The 17,054-nt window shown below is 38.9% G+C and overlaps 1 protein-coding gene across 2 annotated transcripts; it reads right to left on the minus strand.

Annotated features, from left to right (window-relative positions):
- Positions 1 to 615: 615 nt before the first annotated feature.
- On the minus strand, positions 616 to 15,077 carry LOC105931432 (neuronal acetylcholine receptor subunit beta-2). 2 transcript variants are annotated; one of them, XM_021320267.2, is made up of 9 exons: positions 14,689 to 15,077; positions 14,519 to 14,588; positions 9,342 to 9,487; positions 5,683 to 5,727; positions 5,486 to 5,595; positions 4,852 to 5,378; positions 3,707 to 4,185; positions 2,098 to 2,243; positions 616 to 886 (listed from the first exon to the last, which is right to left on the minus strand). In XM_021320267.2, the coding sequence occupies exons 2-9, from the start codon at positions 14,562 to 14,564 to the stop codon at positions 871 to 873; spliced, it is 1,515 nt and encodes a 504-aa protein (XP_021175942.2). In that variant the 5' UTR covers positions 14,565 to 14,588; positions 14,689 to 15,077; the 3' UTR covers positions 616 to 870. The 2 variants fall into 2 exon arrangements, with proteins under 2 accessions (XP_021175942.2, XP_012725564.2); XM_012870110.3 differs by having other exon boundaries at positions 14,519 to 15,077.
- Between the last annotated feature and the right edge of the window lie 1,977 nt (positions 15,078 to 17,054).

Raw genomic sequence — 17,054 nt, forward strand, 5'->3', positions numbered from 1 at the left:
ATGGCATTTTAACAAGGATTTCAGCACTTTGGAGAGCCACTGCTTCAAAAATCACTCTTTCACTGCCTTTACATCACTTTTTGTGATTTAGTCTTTCTGGGAAGTTTTCCTAGATTCTTTCTGAGTTTCTCTGACAAGTTTTCTGACGTGACATGTCAAAAAGAAAACAAAAGACAAATAAATAAATAACTCTGCAACGGAGAGAACCCCAGAGATAGAAAGCCACCCAAAGCAGGACGGAGCATTAGGTTTTCAATGCCGTTCGGGAGATGGAAGGTGGAAATGAAGCACTAACCTCTGAAGCAGAAATAGAGACGAGATGATGGTGCAATAATAATTTTATGAAGCAGGAAAGGTGAACAAGACAAAATGTTCCAGTTTTGTGACAATGAAATCTTGGTTTGAACAAAGTGTGTAGAGAGGTTATCCATTGTGTCATATCACCATAAACGATAGGCTTAAATTATCCTAGATGATCTCGTATGAGTCTCATTTTAAAGACACCAGTGTGTCTTTGTTGTACTGAGTCTATGAAGCCTTGACCCAGTCTGAAGTTTCACAGTGGTTCCAAAATATCAAAACTCTCTCTGTGAAGCTGTTTTTTTTTGTGCTCCATCTGTTGTCTTTATCATTTTGACAAAAAGTTTGAAATCTGTCATGCCACTTAGATGAGTGGGGAGTCAGATCATTGTCCAAATTGGTCTGCTTTAAAGTCCAAAGTTGCAAATTCAACAAGTGTGGCTGGCTGCCCAGATTTGGTTGAATGTACATCAGATGAGACCAGCAGCCGTCTGCTACTAGACAAGGGTTCAGCTTCTCAGGCCTTGGAGAAAAAGATGCCTAATTGACCGTTTTCTCTTCCTAGAAATCCTAGAAATCTCCATATCTAGAAAAAGAAAAAGACAACAAGATGAATGCATTACTGAAATTAAGACAGCAATTCTTAATGCCACACTGCCAGACAGCACTCCTTAAAAAATTATATATAAATAATAGATAGATAGATAGATAGATAGATAGATAGATAGATAGATAGATAGATAGATAGATAGATAGATAGATAGATAGATAGATAGATAGATAGATAGATAGATAGATAGATAGATAGATAGATAGATAGATAGATAGATAGATAGATAGATAGATAGATAGATAGATAGATAGATAGATAGATAGATAGATAGATAGATAGATAGATAGATAGATGAACTGTGAATACTGTTTAAAGCAGTCATGCACTGTAGTTACAGCTGGTACAGCAGGTCCTTTGCGGTATGATTATTCCAGCTTTGCACATTTCAGCACAGAAGATTTTACAGACATTCTACTAAGCAAAACATTTCTATACACTGAAGAAAAGCATTCCCACAGCATGATACTGCCACCATTATGTTTCACCATGACCATTATGTCCTCCACACACTGTGCTTGGCAGATAGGCTAAAAAGTTACATTTCGTCTCATTTGAGCGCAGCACATTTTTACTGTCTGTTGCACAAAAACCATGATTTGTGGCAATTATTCCATAAAACTTACTTTTATATTTTTTCAATAGTTTTCTTCTTGCCACTGTTACGTAAAAAACTAAATAAGCAGATATTTTATTTGCAACAATGTTTTGAAAGCTACGGTTCTACATCCAAATTTTGTGCTACTTTTGGTTGATCTATCAGATCAAATTTCAACAAAACACAATAAATATTGTTTTTGGAACATAACAAACTATGAAAAGGCTTAAGGGGGGGACAGTATCAATACTTTGGTCAGACACTGAAGATGGAATGGAAGAAATATTTATGCAGAATTAGAAAAAACACATGTCAAAAGGTACATTCATGTGCAACTTTGCAACTCCTTTCCACTTCTTTCCAATACTTCATATCACCGCCCGCATGTACCATGAAGATTATCTGAAATAAATCAAATTTGGAAATGAGTGGGGGAAAAGAAATCCTAATCAAACTAGGGCCGAGTCTGATCTTGCACAATATTGATTGACCGGTAATCCGTTCTGTTATTTTATGTCCTTTTATTGGGAGCATTTGTTGGGTAACAATTATGCCAGGGTCTATTTTAAAGTCAGTTTTGCAGACTTACTCGGTGTCGTCAGCTGTTGGTGTGTTGTAGCTCTGGAAGAGGGGCTGCATGAAGAGTCCAAGAGTTCCCACCACACAGACCAGGATGAAGATCCAGAGAAAGAGGCGATCTATCACCATGGCCACATATTTCCAGTCCTCGATGATCTGGGAACCAAACCAGAAACTTGAAAAGTTCTGATGGGTTCCTTTGCTGATAAACTATGACCTATAAACCAATCACCCTGAAACCACTTTTTTTTTCTTTTTGCACCAATGGTTCCTCTATTTTTAACATGACTTTAAAATGCTTGCCCTAAACAGTCAATGCTTTTTTGGAGAATCTTCTAAAAGTGAGAAGAACAGAGAAACCTGCAGATAATTTCAGCAGCTGATGTTATTAAGGATTTCAGGTCTTTTAGCAAATATTTTTAACTGCAACAACTGATACCAACAGGCTTGGTAAAAAAAAAGAAAATCTGTCATGAGCAATTATGGCTGGAAAACATGCGAGCTGAAAAGAAAGTTTAAAAACCCAAGGCTACATGTTAAGGGTTTAGTGTTAGCTCACAGGTAGATCAGCTTAGATGTGACAGTGCTTAAATGTCTATTTTTATTTGCTACTTAATCATTCTGACTGTTCCAAATGAAAATAAATGATTGCCAGGAGACCGAAAATAATAACATTTCAGTGTTTAACAATTGATGCCCTCTGAACCTTTCCACATTTTGTTACAAGTACCCAGCCCCCCTCATTCTGCAACTACAGCAGCAAAGTTCTCAGCGTTTGCACAGGTACTGAGTGTTTGCCCATTCTGGTTTGCAAAATAGTTTACTACTTCATTTTTTTCTTACTGTGTGTGCAGCCAATAGTTACCCTTTAAACATATTCTCCCACCTGAGCTGTGGATTTTAGCAGCTCCTCATAAGTTAAAACATGCTTATTGGCTACGTTGTACGTTCTAGGACAAAACAAAGCTTTCAGTTTGGATTTACAAACTAACACTGTTTTAAACTTTCGTCTAACTTTAGTCCTGACCTGCCTGCGGTGTTCTTTGCTCTTCGTGATGTTTGTCCACTGATGGTCTCCAACAAACCTCTGAGAGGCGTCAAAGAACGTCTGTGTTTTTAATATGATTAAATCCCATACGGCTGGGCTCTGTTAACTGCTTTGGGGACTTCTGAAGGTAAGAGGTTGCAATGGGTTTTATTTAGGGGTGCCCAAGAAAAAAGAGGCAAAGTAAAATTCCAGGTACCATTTTCATAGTTTTATATTTTTTAAAAATCACTTCTCAAACTACAACCATTTTCCTTCCACTTTTACGGTAAAACACAACATTTTGTCGTGGCAGCCTGTATAATCCCAATAAAATACATTCGTTTGTGGTTTCTATGTGGGTTACAGAAGGAGGAATACGTTTGCAAGGAACTGTAAACACTATGATTAAAGACGTGCCATGTTCCATAATTTCCTCTGTTAGATCTAATACATCAACCATCTCCATAATCTGCTTTTTCATTTAATTTTTTCTCAGCCCCTCGTTCATTAAAGTCGCCTTCTCATTTAGTTTTTCATTATATCTCCCTTTATTCATCATTTTCTACCTTCTTTTTAAACTTCATCTCCTCACCCCTTCGTTGCTGTCTTCCATCTTCATGTGCTCAGTGATGTATTTCACTCCATCCACCGCTTCTTCCAGCTCCGCATCCAACTGCGCTGCCGTAGGCCTCCCGAAGTCTGGAGAATCCCGGGCGCCGCCCAGCCTCCAGCAACAGCTGAACGACGAGTCCTCGTCGACGTAGAAAGAGTTGCAGTCCGCTGGGATTCCACCGAGTCTGGCGTCGGAGTGCTGCTTCCTGCCTGCGCTGCGGTGGGAACTGCCTCGACCCACGGGGTTACTGCTGGTGAGCTTCCGGCGGAGTTTGTTGCGGATATTGGAAGAGTCCGGGCGTCTCATGAGGAGGAAGGTGGCGAGGCGAACCAAAAAGAGCTGCTTGACCCAGTCTGGCATGAAGTGGGTAGACGGGGAGCGGTGGTGCACATTGAGGACGCAGGCTGTGCTGACAGTCGAGAATGTAACCAGCACCATGGTGAACATCAAGTATTTACCTTGAAAATATTCAGGAAAAGAGAAAGAAAATGTAAGACAAAGGTAGATCTACTTTGTAGAGTAAAGGTTTTTCACTATCAAGAATGATATTCACAAAGGCTAATCTCTGACTGGAGGAATTCAAAAGGTTTTGACCATTCCATCCAGGTGAGGATGGAATGGCACTGTGGATACGTTGTCATGCTACTCTATGCCACACCCAGGATCCAGGTATCCAGCCATTTTGACAATTAACTATCTGGTTCTTGACAATGAAGTTTGTTTTTTTGCTGAAAATAGTCAGGGAACTCTGACAGTTTGGAATTAAACTGCACTTTAGATGCTCCCTCCGAGGGGCTCTCCTCGGAGGGAGCATCTAAAGTACATGAAAGGTCCAATCCATGTACTGAACGGTTTTTAATGTTGTGGTGCAGATTTAGTCTGGAGTTAAGATCCCCTAAATATAGATTTGGACTGCTTCTCTTTACTAAAGCTAATGCTGTTAAAAACAGAAATTTTAACATGTTTAATTTAACAGAAATATTTAATAAAATACCAGGTGATACTTTGGTTTTCTGTTATCAGCAATTCAAAGACCTTTTCCAGCTTGAAGGTTTTTCAAGCCCTTCTGGGCTTGCCGTCCAATATTTCCCTCCTTCTGCAAAGCAAAAGGGAACTTCACAAACCTATGAGCGGTACTGCCAGAGAGGTGGGCGGCACTATCTTTGATATTAGCAGCAGGAACACGGTGAGGGCCAGCAGCACCGAGATACACAGCGTCATCTTCTCCCTGCAGTCCGACGGCAAGTAGAACACCAGGATGGCCAACGAAGTGATCAGCACGCATGGGATGATGAGATTAATGGTATAAAACAGAGGCTTCCTCTTGATGACAAAATCATAAGTGATGTCCAGGTAGGTGATGTCACCGGGGTCCTCATTTTTGCGTGCGGGGAGAGAGACAATGTCCCACTCTCCGCTCGGGGTGAAGTCGTCCCGGCTGGCGAAGTCGCTGGTGAGGATGAGGTCCAGCTCCGTGTAGTCGTACGTCCAGGAGCGAAACTTGAGGGTGCAGTTCTGTTGGTCGAAAGGAAAGTTCTGCACCTCGATGGAGCAGGCGGACTTGTAGATGGCAGGGGGCAGCCAGACGATGTCGCCCGTGTTGGAGACCACAGCGTTGCAGTAGAAGGAAACTTCATACACTCCGTCAGCACTGTAATATGCCAAAAGATTTGTCAAAAGCATTCCGCAGTAAATGTAAACAAAATCCTCTTGTTTTATGAGTTTACAGTTTGAGTGCGATGTATTGCACCAACTCACTTATTGTACAGGACTATGTCAGGAAGCCAGATCAGTTTTGAGGGTATTCGCAGTTTTTTGATGCCTTCGTATTTGTCTGGGTCCCATCTCAGTCTGTAGTCATTCCATTCCTACGGAAAGAGCGACTGCGTTATCAGCAAACCAAAAACACATGAATTAGATTATTACTGAGCACTAGAGAAAGGCTGCCTGGGTACCTGAGACAGCCACACATTGGTGGTCATTATCTGCTCCCTCTCATTCTGCAAAAAATACATAAAATAAAACAATAATTCATTACAAACTTTGACGAGTATTTCTGCAATAAATTTTGATCTATTTGGTAAACCTTAAGTGCTTTTTAGCTAAATACATGAAAGTTCAACCCATCAGAGAACAACTTTGCAAACCTTCTGATGCCATAATACCATCTTTCTTAACGGTTCAAACAGTGTAATTTAGAGTTATTTAACAATATGACAATAAATGTGTTTACTTGATCACAGACAGAAACTAATAACTCATGACATGTATATTGCGTTTCCTCCTTGCTAACCTGAATAATGTTTGGTTTGGTTAAACAGACTGTTACAGTAATGCTTTAGAAATGTCTTGAATTAAAGGGTATTAAATGAAATGTTTTGTGGTCTTCTTATTTCCAAAATCATAGATTATGTACAAAGAGGTGCCAAACTTTAACAAAAAGCGCTGACTATTTCAAAGGGAGTGATTGGTGGTCGACTAGAATAAATATTGAAAACATCGCTGGGGTAAACGTCTTCTGAGCCGGTTTTCTTGGACCATTATTGAATGAAAAAGCTCAGAAAAAAAATATCAATCTATGATTTACCACAAAGATACTTATGTGACTTGCTCAAAAAAAAATTTTATTTAATGTTGCTAGCACTGTACTTGTAAGGGAAACAATAAACACGAAGGAAGGTGCTTTGGTCAGATTAGAGCAAAGCTAAACTATATACTTTGTAGAAGAAGCCTTACACATCATCACAAATGTGAAACATGGTGGCAGCATCATGTTGTCAGTATACTTTTTCTTCAACAGTGAAAGTCAGAGTTCATGGGTGGAAACACGGAGCCAAATACAAGCCAGCCCTGGCAGAAAACTTGTTAGAAGCTTCAGAAGATTTGGAACTGGGGTGAAGCTTCTCCTTCCAGCAGGACAACAAGCTCCAGTGGGGGTACTTTTGTTCAAGGCATACACAGGATTCAGAATGCCCCAGTCTAAGTCCAAACCAAAATCCTGTTTAGAATCTGTAGCGAGACTTGAAACCCACTCCTCACAGATGCTCCCCATTCAACCTGACTTAGCTATTTGCAGAAAAGGAAAATAAAAACAAGCAGAATGTTCAGTCTCTGGATGAGCAAAGTTGGTAGGTGCTTCAAAATAAAATATAAATCGTGTGTCACAGCCCAGATGGGCCATCGATGTTTCACACAGTTTTACAAAAACTTAAGACATCCAAATAAATAAAGCATACCTACAATTTCTGTATTATATTTCCCAATGTTCTCATTCTGGGTTGAGTTTGTACCCTGTACAAAAACCAATGGGCTGTAGCTGCTTGCCCTCGACGAGTCAGTCACGTATGACTGCGAAGACTCAAGGAGACGGGCAAGCAGACTCACACTTGTTCCCACCCAGTGGCAACTCCAAGCTGTCACTTCATCTGCGACTCTTTTCACAGAGACATTAGACTGCACAGTAGAAATGTCTGCACATTTACAACATATGTACACTATTGTTTATTGGTTGTTATTTTTCCGTTTTGTTTTGGGTTGTTTTTGTTTTTTTTTTTTGTTTTGGGGTTATTGTTTTGTTTCTTTGCCTTTTTTGGGGGGGGGGGGTAAAAATTATGTGGAGAATGCAGTTTTGCAGAAAATCCCGTTAATTCAGTGTAACCATGGCTGCATTTTCCAAACAAGTCAAGGTAAGGTTATGTATATGGCACATTTCAGCAACAGGACAATTCAAAGTGAACTGACCACGCAAAAAGAAAACAGAGAAAAGTACATCACAGTGGTATCATAAAAACATTTACGCAAAAGTTGGACTACAAACTTAAACTAATGAGGTTTCAGTTAATAGTTTTATTCAAACATTCAAAGGCAACGCTCAGCAACTAGGTTTTAACCTTGATTTAAAAGATCTCAGGGTTTCAGCACTTTCACAGTTTTCTGGGAGTTTGTTCCAGATATGTGGAACATAAGAACTAAATGCTGCATCTCCGTTTTTGGTTCTGGTTCTGGGTGTGCAGGGTAAGCTTAAACCAGAGAACCTGAGTGGTCTGAAAGTGTCGCGATTTTCAGATGTTCGGTTACTTTAAGCCCAAATTGATTATATAATTGTATCCCAAATATGTTTACATAAACAGCTGATATAACAAAACTTGTGTCACTGTCCAAATATTTCTGGGCCTAAATATATATATAGATAGATAGATAGATAGATAGATAGATAGATAGATAGATAGATAGATAGATAGATAGATAGATAGATAGATAGATAGATAGATAGATAGATAGATAGATAGATAGATAGATAGATAGATAGATAGATAGATAGATAGATAGATAGATAGATAGATAGATAGATAGATAGATAGATAGATAGATAGATAGATAGATAGATAGATAGATAGAGATATATGTTGTTTATTAGGGTATTTACAAATCCCCTTCACACACACACACACAAGTTTATATCAGAGTTTACTTTCACTCTTTTCCTCTGTGCATAGCAATTTCAGTTAACAGTGTTACGTTTACATTTTATGTCATAAAAATAATGCTACTGTCAGTGCCGGTCTGAAAATTAGACATTAAGCAATCTCTCTGGGTCCAAATTGCTCAGCGTCAGATGGGCTTAGTGAGAGCAGCTGATTTAAACTGGACGGCATAAGAGACACTGGAAAGTTGTCTGCTCAGAGCCCAAGGGGGTATTACAAAAATAAAACCTGAACCCAGTCGGCTACAGTTTGTTCACCATGCTGCCTTGTGTCACATGGTATAAAAGGGTCAGCTATCATATCACCAAATTAAAACCCAGTTTATAGTTTCTGACTGACCAGCGCCAGTAGTTGTCATAAAGTCTGCATCTACTGAAGCTAAGTTTAGCTTTACTTCACACAGGTGGCGCTGTTCTAAAAATCATATGTCTAATTTAAATATAAACACATTGGTAGAAAAAAAAATTTTACAGATCAGGCCTTGCAGCCTCTAACTGATTCACTTTCGGCACTGTTCTGCATTCACCTTTCTTTATTTTACCGTTAACTCACATCATCACAACGTGGTTCTGTCACCACCATGTTTTATTTGTGGGTATGATGAGTTCAGCGTGTGAGTTTTCCACCACAGACAAAGCAATGTGGGTTGAAAAGTTCAATTTTTTATCTTACCCGAGCAGAGAAACTTTGCTAACACGTTTACTGTGCTTCCTCGTGTGTTATGGCTTACTGTAGAGGGGACTTCCCTTACCTTTTTCTTTTACAGTTCAACCTGTGCTGTGCTCACTGGTCTAAATTATGCTGTTTGCTGTTGGTTGTGCTGGATTTTATTTAGGGGTATCAGGATAAAATGGGCTACACTACCATTTTTTTCATTTTAATTTGTAAAAAGAAAACTTTGAATAATTTTTGCTTTCCTTGAATTTCAGAATTTTGCACACACAAATGTATTGAAATGTGTCCTTTTTAAGTGACAAATGGTAAAAGGGGTATAAATAAGTTTAGCAAAAAGACTACTGCAACTTGCAAAATGTTTTAGTTGGTCCTCAGTGCACCATGGAAACCTGTAAAGAACCTGATCAACCAAAACCAACGTTTGGCTTTCACTGCAGATCATATGGCGTACTCACCACGCTGATGAGCTGTGACAGAGAGACCTGTATGGAGATGGTGACCTGTTGGCTCTTATTCACCGCAGGTCTGATCAGCTTGTTGTAGCGCTCTGGTCCCAGTAGGTAGTTCACAAGCCGCTCCTCTGCATTCTCTGCTCTGCTCTCTATGGGCAAAAGAACACAGGCAGCAAACATACTCTGAGCTTGTGTCATTTCATAATATGGCTGCTGGTTAAATCAGCTATTAGAAAATTGACCCCACTCCTAGCATGTACATGTTAGTTACAAGCTGGCCGTGAACACTAAAGGTCTAAGGACTACACAGCAGGTTCCCTTTTGCTCTGAGTGTCACTCGCTGGGCCATTTTGAAGATTATCAGAAAAAAAGGAGCCAACGGAAATTCAGTCATGCATCTTGTGGGACAACCCCTCGAAGCGTTGTGTTTGCACATCTTTAGATGATTGGTTATGTAAAAGTGGAGCTGAGAATAACTTGCAGGCAAAATGTTTTGGGTTTGTTTGTTTTTTCTCGTCTCGTGACATTTGCCGTCATCGTGCCTCCATTGTCAAGCAAACTTACAAAAGCAAAGTGGGCATTAAGTGTATGGATGGCTTGCTTCATTGTGCCACATGAACTGCTCCCCTTTCTTCGGGAAATTGCACGCAGAGAGGACAGATGTTTTGTTACAGATGCGCCCTGCCGTTTTAACGTTTATGTCAGAGTGGGTGGCATTTGTTTTTAGTTTAAATGGGGGAAATTAATGCATAAAAACTAAATGAAACAACTGGTCTACAATTTATTTAAACAGAACAAAGGAAAAACGGTTTGCTATTGGTGCTGCCTGTAAAAAGGCTCAATTATAAAATAAACTGTTGGAATTTCATCCCAATCCTGAACACCACAAACTATTATCAGTTAATTTAGTCCTAATCAATGGCCTATAAAAGATATTGCATGGGCTAAGTTATTGCACAGGAAGCATCCTATTGTGGGTAAAAACAAATAACTCACTCAAAACCTTTCCAACCCTTTTTAAAAAAAAAAAAACATACTGATGGCATTGGTTCTAGATCCATTTCTAAAATGATAAATGTTATGGTGTGCACAGTCTTGGTCATCATCCAGAGGAAGATCAGAACATAATTCTAACATAGACCAGCCCTACCTGTTGGCACTCCATGCGAGATGTTCAACTGAAGAGTCAAAAATAATTATAGCATTCTGCTGTTAGAAGGTACTGTTGTTACATTAAAACAATAAGTCATGAAGTCTACAGGCAACAGTCTCTATGCACAGACCGCATCAGACTTCACTGCTGAGGAAAAAGCATGCTGAGCCACATTTACAATTTGCTGCAGAACATCTAAACAAGAAAATGAAATAATGGAAAATACAGTCTGATCAGATGTGACCAAAATTCAATTCTACAGATTTAATCGCTTAGGCCATGTTTGGGAGTGAAATGGCGCTTTGTCATCCCAAAAACACATGCTAACAGTGATGTTAGGAGGTGGGAACATCATGGTGGGGGATTTTCACCACCCTTCCCATTTATCCCAGCTTTTTTAAATTAAAGCTAGGATAAATGGAAAGATTTAAAGAGATGGCCTTCATCCAAAGGTGAAACAATAGTGTGTGTGTGTGTGTGTGTGTGTGTGTGTGTGTGTGTATGTGTGTGTGTGTGTGTGTGTGTGTGTGTGTGTGTGTGTGTGTGTGTGTGTGTGTGTGTGTGTGAGGGGGGGGGGGGGTAGGGGGAGGATGATCCCAAATATATAGACATGGAAAGCCGCTAGTCAGTCACATGACTTGAATCCCATTTAAAATCAGGCGTCATTTTGACCTAATTTCCATAGACAAAGTACTAACTACATTTAAATAAGTGTGTTCAATACTTATTCCCTGTGCTATTTCACTTTATGACACATAATTTATGGGCTCGCCTGTTCTGACTTCCCTGTATCTCGAGGTTACCTTGACCGTTACAGGCATCACTGGTGAATTTCATGTCAAAAAGCTGAAGAATATTTACAGAGAAAGATGTGGCTTTGTTCAGTGCTTTTTACCCTGCTGTATGTGCATTCAAGTGTTTGAGAGCAATATGGACAGACAGAGTGAGAGTAGGTTACACGGCTGCTGCTATTGTTGGTTTAATCTGTGGATTTTACCACAGCTGCTGTTAAAACAATGACATTTTAAATGAGTGCTAGTGTCAAATATAATCACATAACTATAATCCAGCACAAATCTTCTGGCCTTTAGGGAAGTGTGAACACAGAGAACAATACTTTAGATGACACAGAAAAGTGATGATGTCGTCTGAGTTGCATCATGTCTTTGAAACCATTTAAAACCTTGTTTGCAGAGAGTATTTGACACATCCTTTTAAAATGATGTCTAACCAGGGTTTGCTGATTGTTCGGGCTAAGAGGACAAAGCTAAATGTCCAGTAAGTTTAATGGTGAAATAAGAAAAACCCAACGCTCAAAAAAACAAGAGCTAAAAAGGTAAGGTAAGAAGAGTTAAAAAAATCAGAGACACCACTTTTCAAACAGAGAAGCATTCAAGTGTGTTCTCTTGGAGAAAAGACATAGGGCTTTCTCGGATGCTGGAACAAAAGTAGCCTTCAGTAAATAATTCACACAACCCATCTGCTCTTACTTTCGAATATTTTTAGAGTGCACAATCTTCCAGGTAAATGGAATAAAGCATTTCTGCATGAGGGTGAGACAAATTTTACACAACATTCAATTTCACCAGATAAATTCTGTGTGTGTGTTTGGGGGGGGGGGGGGGTGTCCTTTGTTAAGAAATACTCATTTCTATCTAAATCATTGGAGTAACAGCTGTTGGCACTCCTGCTGTTAATACTTTGTACAAATGTTTTTTTGCACTTAGCCTCTCCGTATAACATTTCACATGGTTGGAGACCAGTGAGAGAAAAACATCTTTAATCATCCCTCATTGTACAATCTATTCCGTCCAAAGTCCAAAGTTCTGGCTCTTTAGCTCCCTCAATGAGTTTCCTTGAGGATTTCGCTCTGGATGGCCATGGAAGAAGTTTTATTTTGGATCATTCTCCTGTTGAAAGATCTGCTGACACTCCATTTTCAATTTACAGCCGAGTCCGTCAGATTTTTAAGAAGAAATCACCTTTTACTGCAGGCCTCTGATGAGCCCATGATGCCATACACGCTAACAGGATTCATGACAATCATGCCCACAGCTAATATCTAAAAGCGGATATGAGCCGTTTCTCCACTTTTTCATTCCTAGTTTTACACCAGACACACCTGAATTGTTTCTTCCTGAAAAGGCAGGCTTTCATCAGACTAAACCATAACATTTCAATTAAATCCACAGTGGAGCTTAGTAAACTCCACACGCTTACACTTGTGATGGTGGGGAGACTGTTTTTTTCTTTTTCTGACATCACTCTAACTCAATCATTTGGCATTTAGATAACATCTGGTGCTTGTTATGGAGACATGGTTATCTCAGGATGAAACTCTGTGTTCTTTGCAGAATATTGCTTTGAGCTGTTCATGGTGGCATGTTATATATGGGTGCTCTTACAGCCTATTGGCCAAAACAAATGTGCCTCTATGTCATTTCATATTTATACAAAAGGAGAAAGTCATTAGTTATTAATGAACCATCCCTATCCACCATGATCAACTTAAAAAAAGTGACTCAATAATTAAAATAATGCCTGGGATTACACTTATTTTAAATTACAGTTGATTTTGCTTCTTAATGTGTGAATAGACGTACTCACAGTAAAGGCTAGAGGTTTTTTTTCATATTTCACTGTAAAATGATGTGACTCCAAAAACAGATTAATTAAACTAAGGCTTTTTAGACATAGTTAGCAGGGTTGACCACAAATTGGTTTATGTCTGTAAAGAGGCTTGAAAATGTTCATAGTTTTACAACTATGCACCCTAGTTGGTGGTTGAAAACATGTGGGTACCCAAAAGTAATATCATCTTTATTGTCATTGAAACATACATTACAACGAAATTTGTTCTCTGCTTTTAACCCATCAGCCTTGGGGAGAAGTGGGCTGCCATGAGCGGTGCCCCGGGAAGCGTTCTGGGGTTAAGGGAGCCAGAGTCTAGGCACTGGAGATCGAACCGGGTACTTGCATCCTTCTCTGAGTGCAAGTGTGCTGCTCTAACCACTAGGCCAACACTCCCCATATACCGAGACGCAGCTCGATTGGCAATTTGGGGTTAAGTGCCTTGCCCAAGGGCACATCGACATGTGGCAAGGGGAAGCTGGAATCGAACCTTCTGATTGCCAGGCGATTACTCAACCCATCAAGCCACAGTCGCCCTGCTGCAGTCGCCAAAAGGATAAAAGAACATGAATAAAGTTGTTTACTAAATAATGAAGAAAGACAAAGAAACGCAAAATTGAACAACTGGATGCTTACCAGTATGTCACACAATGAGTGGGCCTTTGTTTTGTTTTTTTCTTGTTATCATTACTATTATTATTATTATTATTATTATTATTATTATTATTATTATTATTATTATTATTACTATTATTATTATTATTATTATTAGCTAAATAAACTATAAAATATTCAAAAGATAGGATGTGTAAATAATTGATAAAGATAAAACACAAAATATTTCACATTTTTATTTGGTTCTCAATATTTAAACCGCAGCTGTTGTAATTGTTGTAAACTATGATGATGTTATCTAGTAAACATATTTTTTCATTGTAGTATACCAATTAACAACTCTACCAATTAACAATGCTACTAATTAACAACTCTATTAAGGGCACTTCAGGTGAGGTTTTTGAAAGAACTAACTCACAGTTTGTCCTTTATTTGTTATCAGAAGGTCTTTCGGGGACCAGAAAAACAAACGCATGTTCTTATTCTCGGGATTATAGTGCAAATTAACACTAAAATACAATCCTTTAAGAAACAAAACTCCTAAAAAGTTAATGCAGTATATTTAGCTTTATGAACGTGTGTGTGTTTATGTATGTGTGGAAAGATACGTGGACGATAAAGCAGTCTAGAGATCTGTGCTGTTAAATGGACATCAGCACCACGGACAGTGTCTGTTACCTTCCTTCGTCCATAGAACTGAATAAAAGCGTAAAACGGAATCTGAAAACATGTTTAACATCGCAAAGTTGTTGAGATTTAAAGAGTCGGGAAAAAAACTCACTTCCAAGAGACAGGATGAGGAACAGGAAGAAAGGGTTGGGTGTCATCTCCTTCTCGTTTCCTTGCACCAACTTGAAAGAAACGTAAGTCCCTTTAATGACACTATTCAGTCTATGTCGTCCATCGTAATGAAACAGACCTTTTCTTTCCTATTCTTTAAGCGCTACTGACCCGGTTTCAGGCGCTGGAATCTTAAGAAGAAGAAAAGCGGAAATCTGGAGTTATTCAAATAGGTTTAGCGCACCAAAAGACTTCTACTCAAAAACCACATTGTGGTCGTTCATCACAGAGCGTCAAAAGCTACGTGGTATTTTTCCGCCGCAGCAACAGAGCCAGCCGCTGTCACAACGTCGATCCGGATCAAACAGTCAGAGAGTACGTCCAGTTTGGCGTCGCTGCTGTCTTCGGAAAAGTCAAAAGCAAACTTCTTTCATTCTGACTTGAACCACCTTCCTTCGGCGGAAGTTTGCGGACCCCTAATGAAGCTCATGAGTCGCTCCCGTAGGAACTGTGACGCGCGCCATGAGCGCGTCTCTGCGCGTCTCTGCTGTCACTGGCGATCCGTCTGCTATGGCTAGGAGCCAAAATGAGAGGTCTGGACTCACTGGAGAGGTTAGGGACACTTTGGTATACACGCTGCGGTGCCAGGGTGATAAGTCATGATGAGCGGAGTCTCCATATGGGCTTTCGCCTTTTGTGGTATTAAAACTGTGTAAGTTCCAGCTGAGGAAAAGGATCAATGCTTTTTTTTTATTTTTTTTATATATATATAAAGTTAGATTTGCCTCTAATCTTTTAGAGGTTTCTGTATCTTTTTAGATTTCTGTATAGTTCCTAGATTTGATTTTAAAACTTTCTCAAGAAAGTTTTAAAATGCATGGCCAAATGGTGGCCACTGATAATCTCTCCAGATATGATAAGATATGATTGAAAATGTAAATTATAAATACATATAACACATTTGGTGTTGTTTTAAGAAACTTTATCTTTAATCAGCTTCAATGCTAAACATATGTTTCCCTCAATGCATCTTCCATTTTTGTCACTATATATTTTAAAGATTTTTATTTTTGGCTTTTGTTTGGAAAAAAATCTTTATGATAAATCAATAAATGTGAACCTAATTTTTCACGTTTATTAACTTACTCTTTATATTATAGTGTTGCCACTTTTAGAGAGAAATGGCAACTAAAAAGGTTTCAAGTTAGTTATTTTCAGTATCCACTTCATATATGATGCTGGGGCTCCACCACAGGACACAAATTTTAAAAGTTCTCCCATCGACAGACAGGCTGAAAATGGACGGACGGACGGATCGATCGATGTTGTAAAATAAAATTAAATGATGCCTCTTTTAAACTAACTCATTTGGAGACCAAAAAAATAGCTTGAAGTTAAAAATTAATCAGATTGTATTACTACATATTAATACACTGAGAACTTATTTACCTTTGGCTGAATGATCCACGGTCCAGAGGTTCAAATTCTTTCTTTATTTATTTTTTTTCAAAACAATAGAATGAATTGTAATTTTAGATATTTTAGAACTACCGGGTTGGAAAAATTATTTGCAAAATATATTTGTGTGCGTGTGAGTGAGGGAGAATCGCTGCCATTGTGACAACAGATTCATGTTAGGGTATATTCTGTTGCACAGAGTTGCAGAGAAGGAAAATGCAGAAAAAGACAAGAACATACTGCCCCTCATTCAGACCTTTCTGCACATGTGGCTCATGAATAAAACATCTCCGACTCAAAAGCACAAAAGCACAGGCTTGTTTTCACTGCAGGGTGGTTGAGGTCTAAGTTTTCAAGCCACTTTTTCATAATTGTCTTCGTTTTCCTGCTTCTAATGGAAACAAGTGCCTCACATATTCAGATTAGGAAACAGCAGATATACTTGAGTGACTTAATTGATGCAGTTTGCAGGTGCATATATCAGGTTTAAACTGAGGCCATCTAGCCATCCTTTGCATGGCCCGGTGAAGATTTCAATCTGCTTTAATAGAAAAGCGTCTCTTCTTCAGTCTAGTTAACTGGCACAAGGTTGCTACATTTTACAGCAGTTCGCAACACGGCCACGCACCAACTCTCCTTCTCCATCATCACCCTCCACACATCCGTGCAGATTTCAGGGTGAGAAATAAAAGAGCACACATGGTACAAGCCATGTTTGTCATTTTATACTCGCATTGAGACTACGCATTTGATCAGAATCGATACAAAACTGAGGCGAGCAGCTACAACAGTGAAGATCCATGTTTATAGCTGTATAATTAGATGGTCTGCTCTGTGTGGGTACCTGGTCAGAATCACAGATTTGTAAGAAATATTCTTAGTTAGTTGTTTTTTTTTTTTGTTTTTTTTTTATTGACAATAGCTTTAAATCAATACACAAAAACCACAGGTACATCTCACCAAATTAGAATATCATAGAAAAAAAGTAATTTATTTCAGGAATTTCATTCAAAAAGTAAAATCCACATTGCATACATTTGTTACCTTATTTTATTGTGATTATGTTGGCTTACAGCTAA

This window comes from Fundulus heteroclitus, chromosome 5, assembly GCF_011125445.2.
Source record: "Fundulus heteroclitus isolate FHET01 chromosome 5, MU-UCD_Fhet_4.1, whole genome shotgun sequence".
Lineage (NCBI taxonomy): Eukaryota > Metazoa > Chordata > Actinopteri > Cyprinodontiformes > Fundulidae > Fundulus > Fundulus heteroclitus.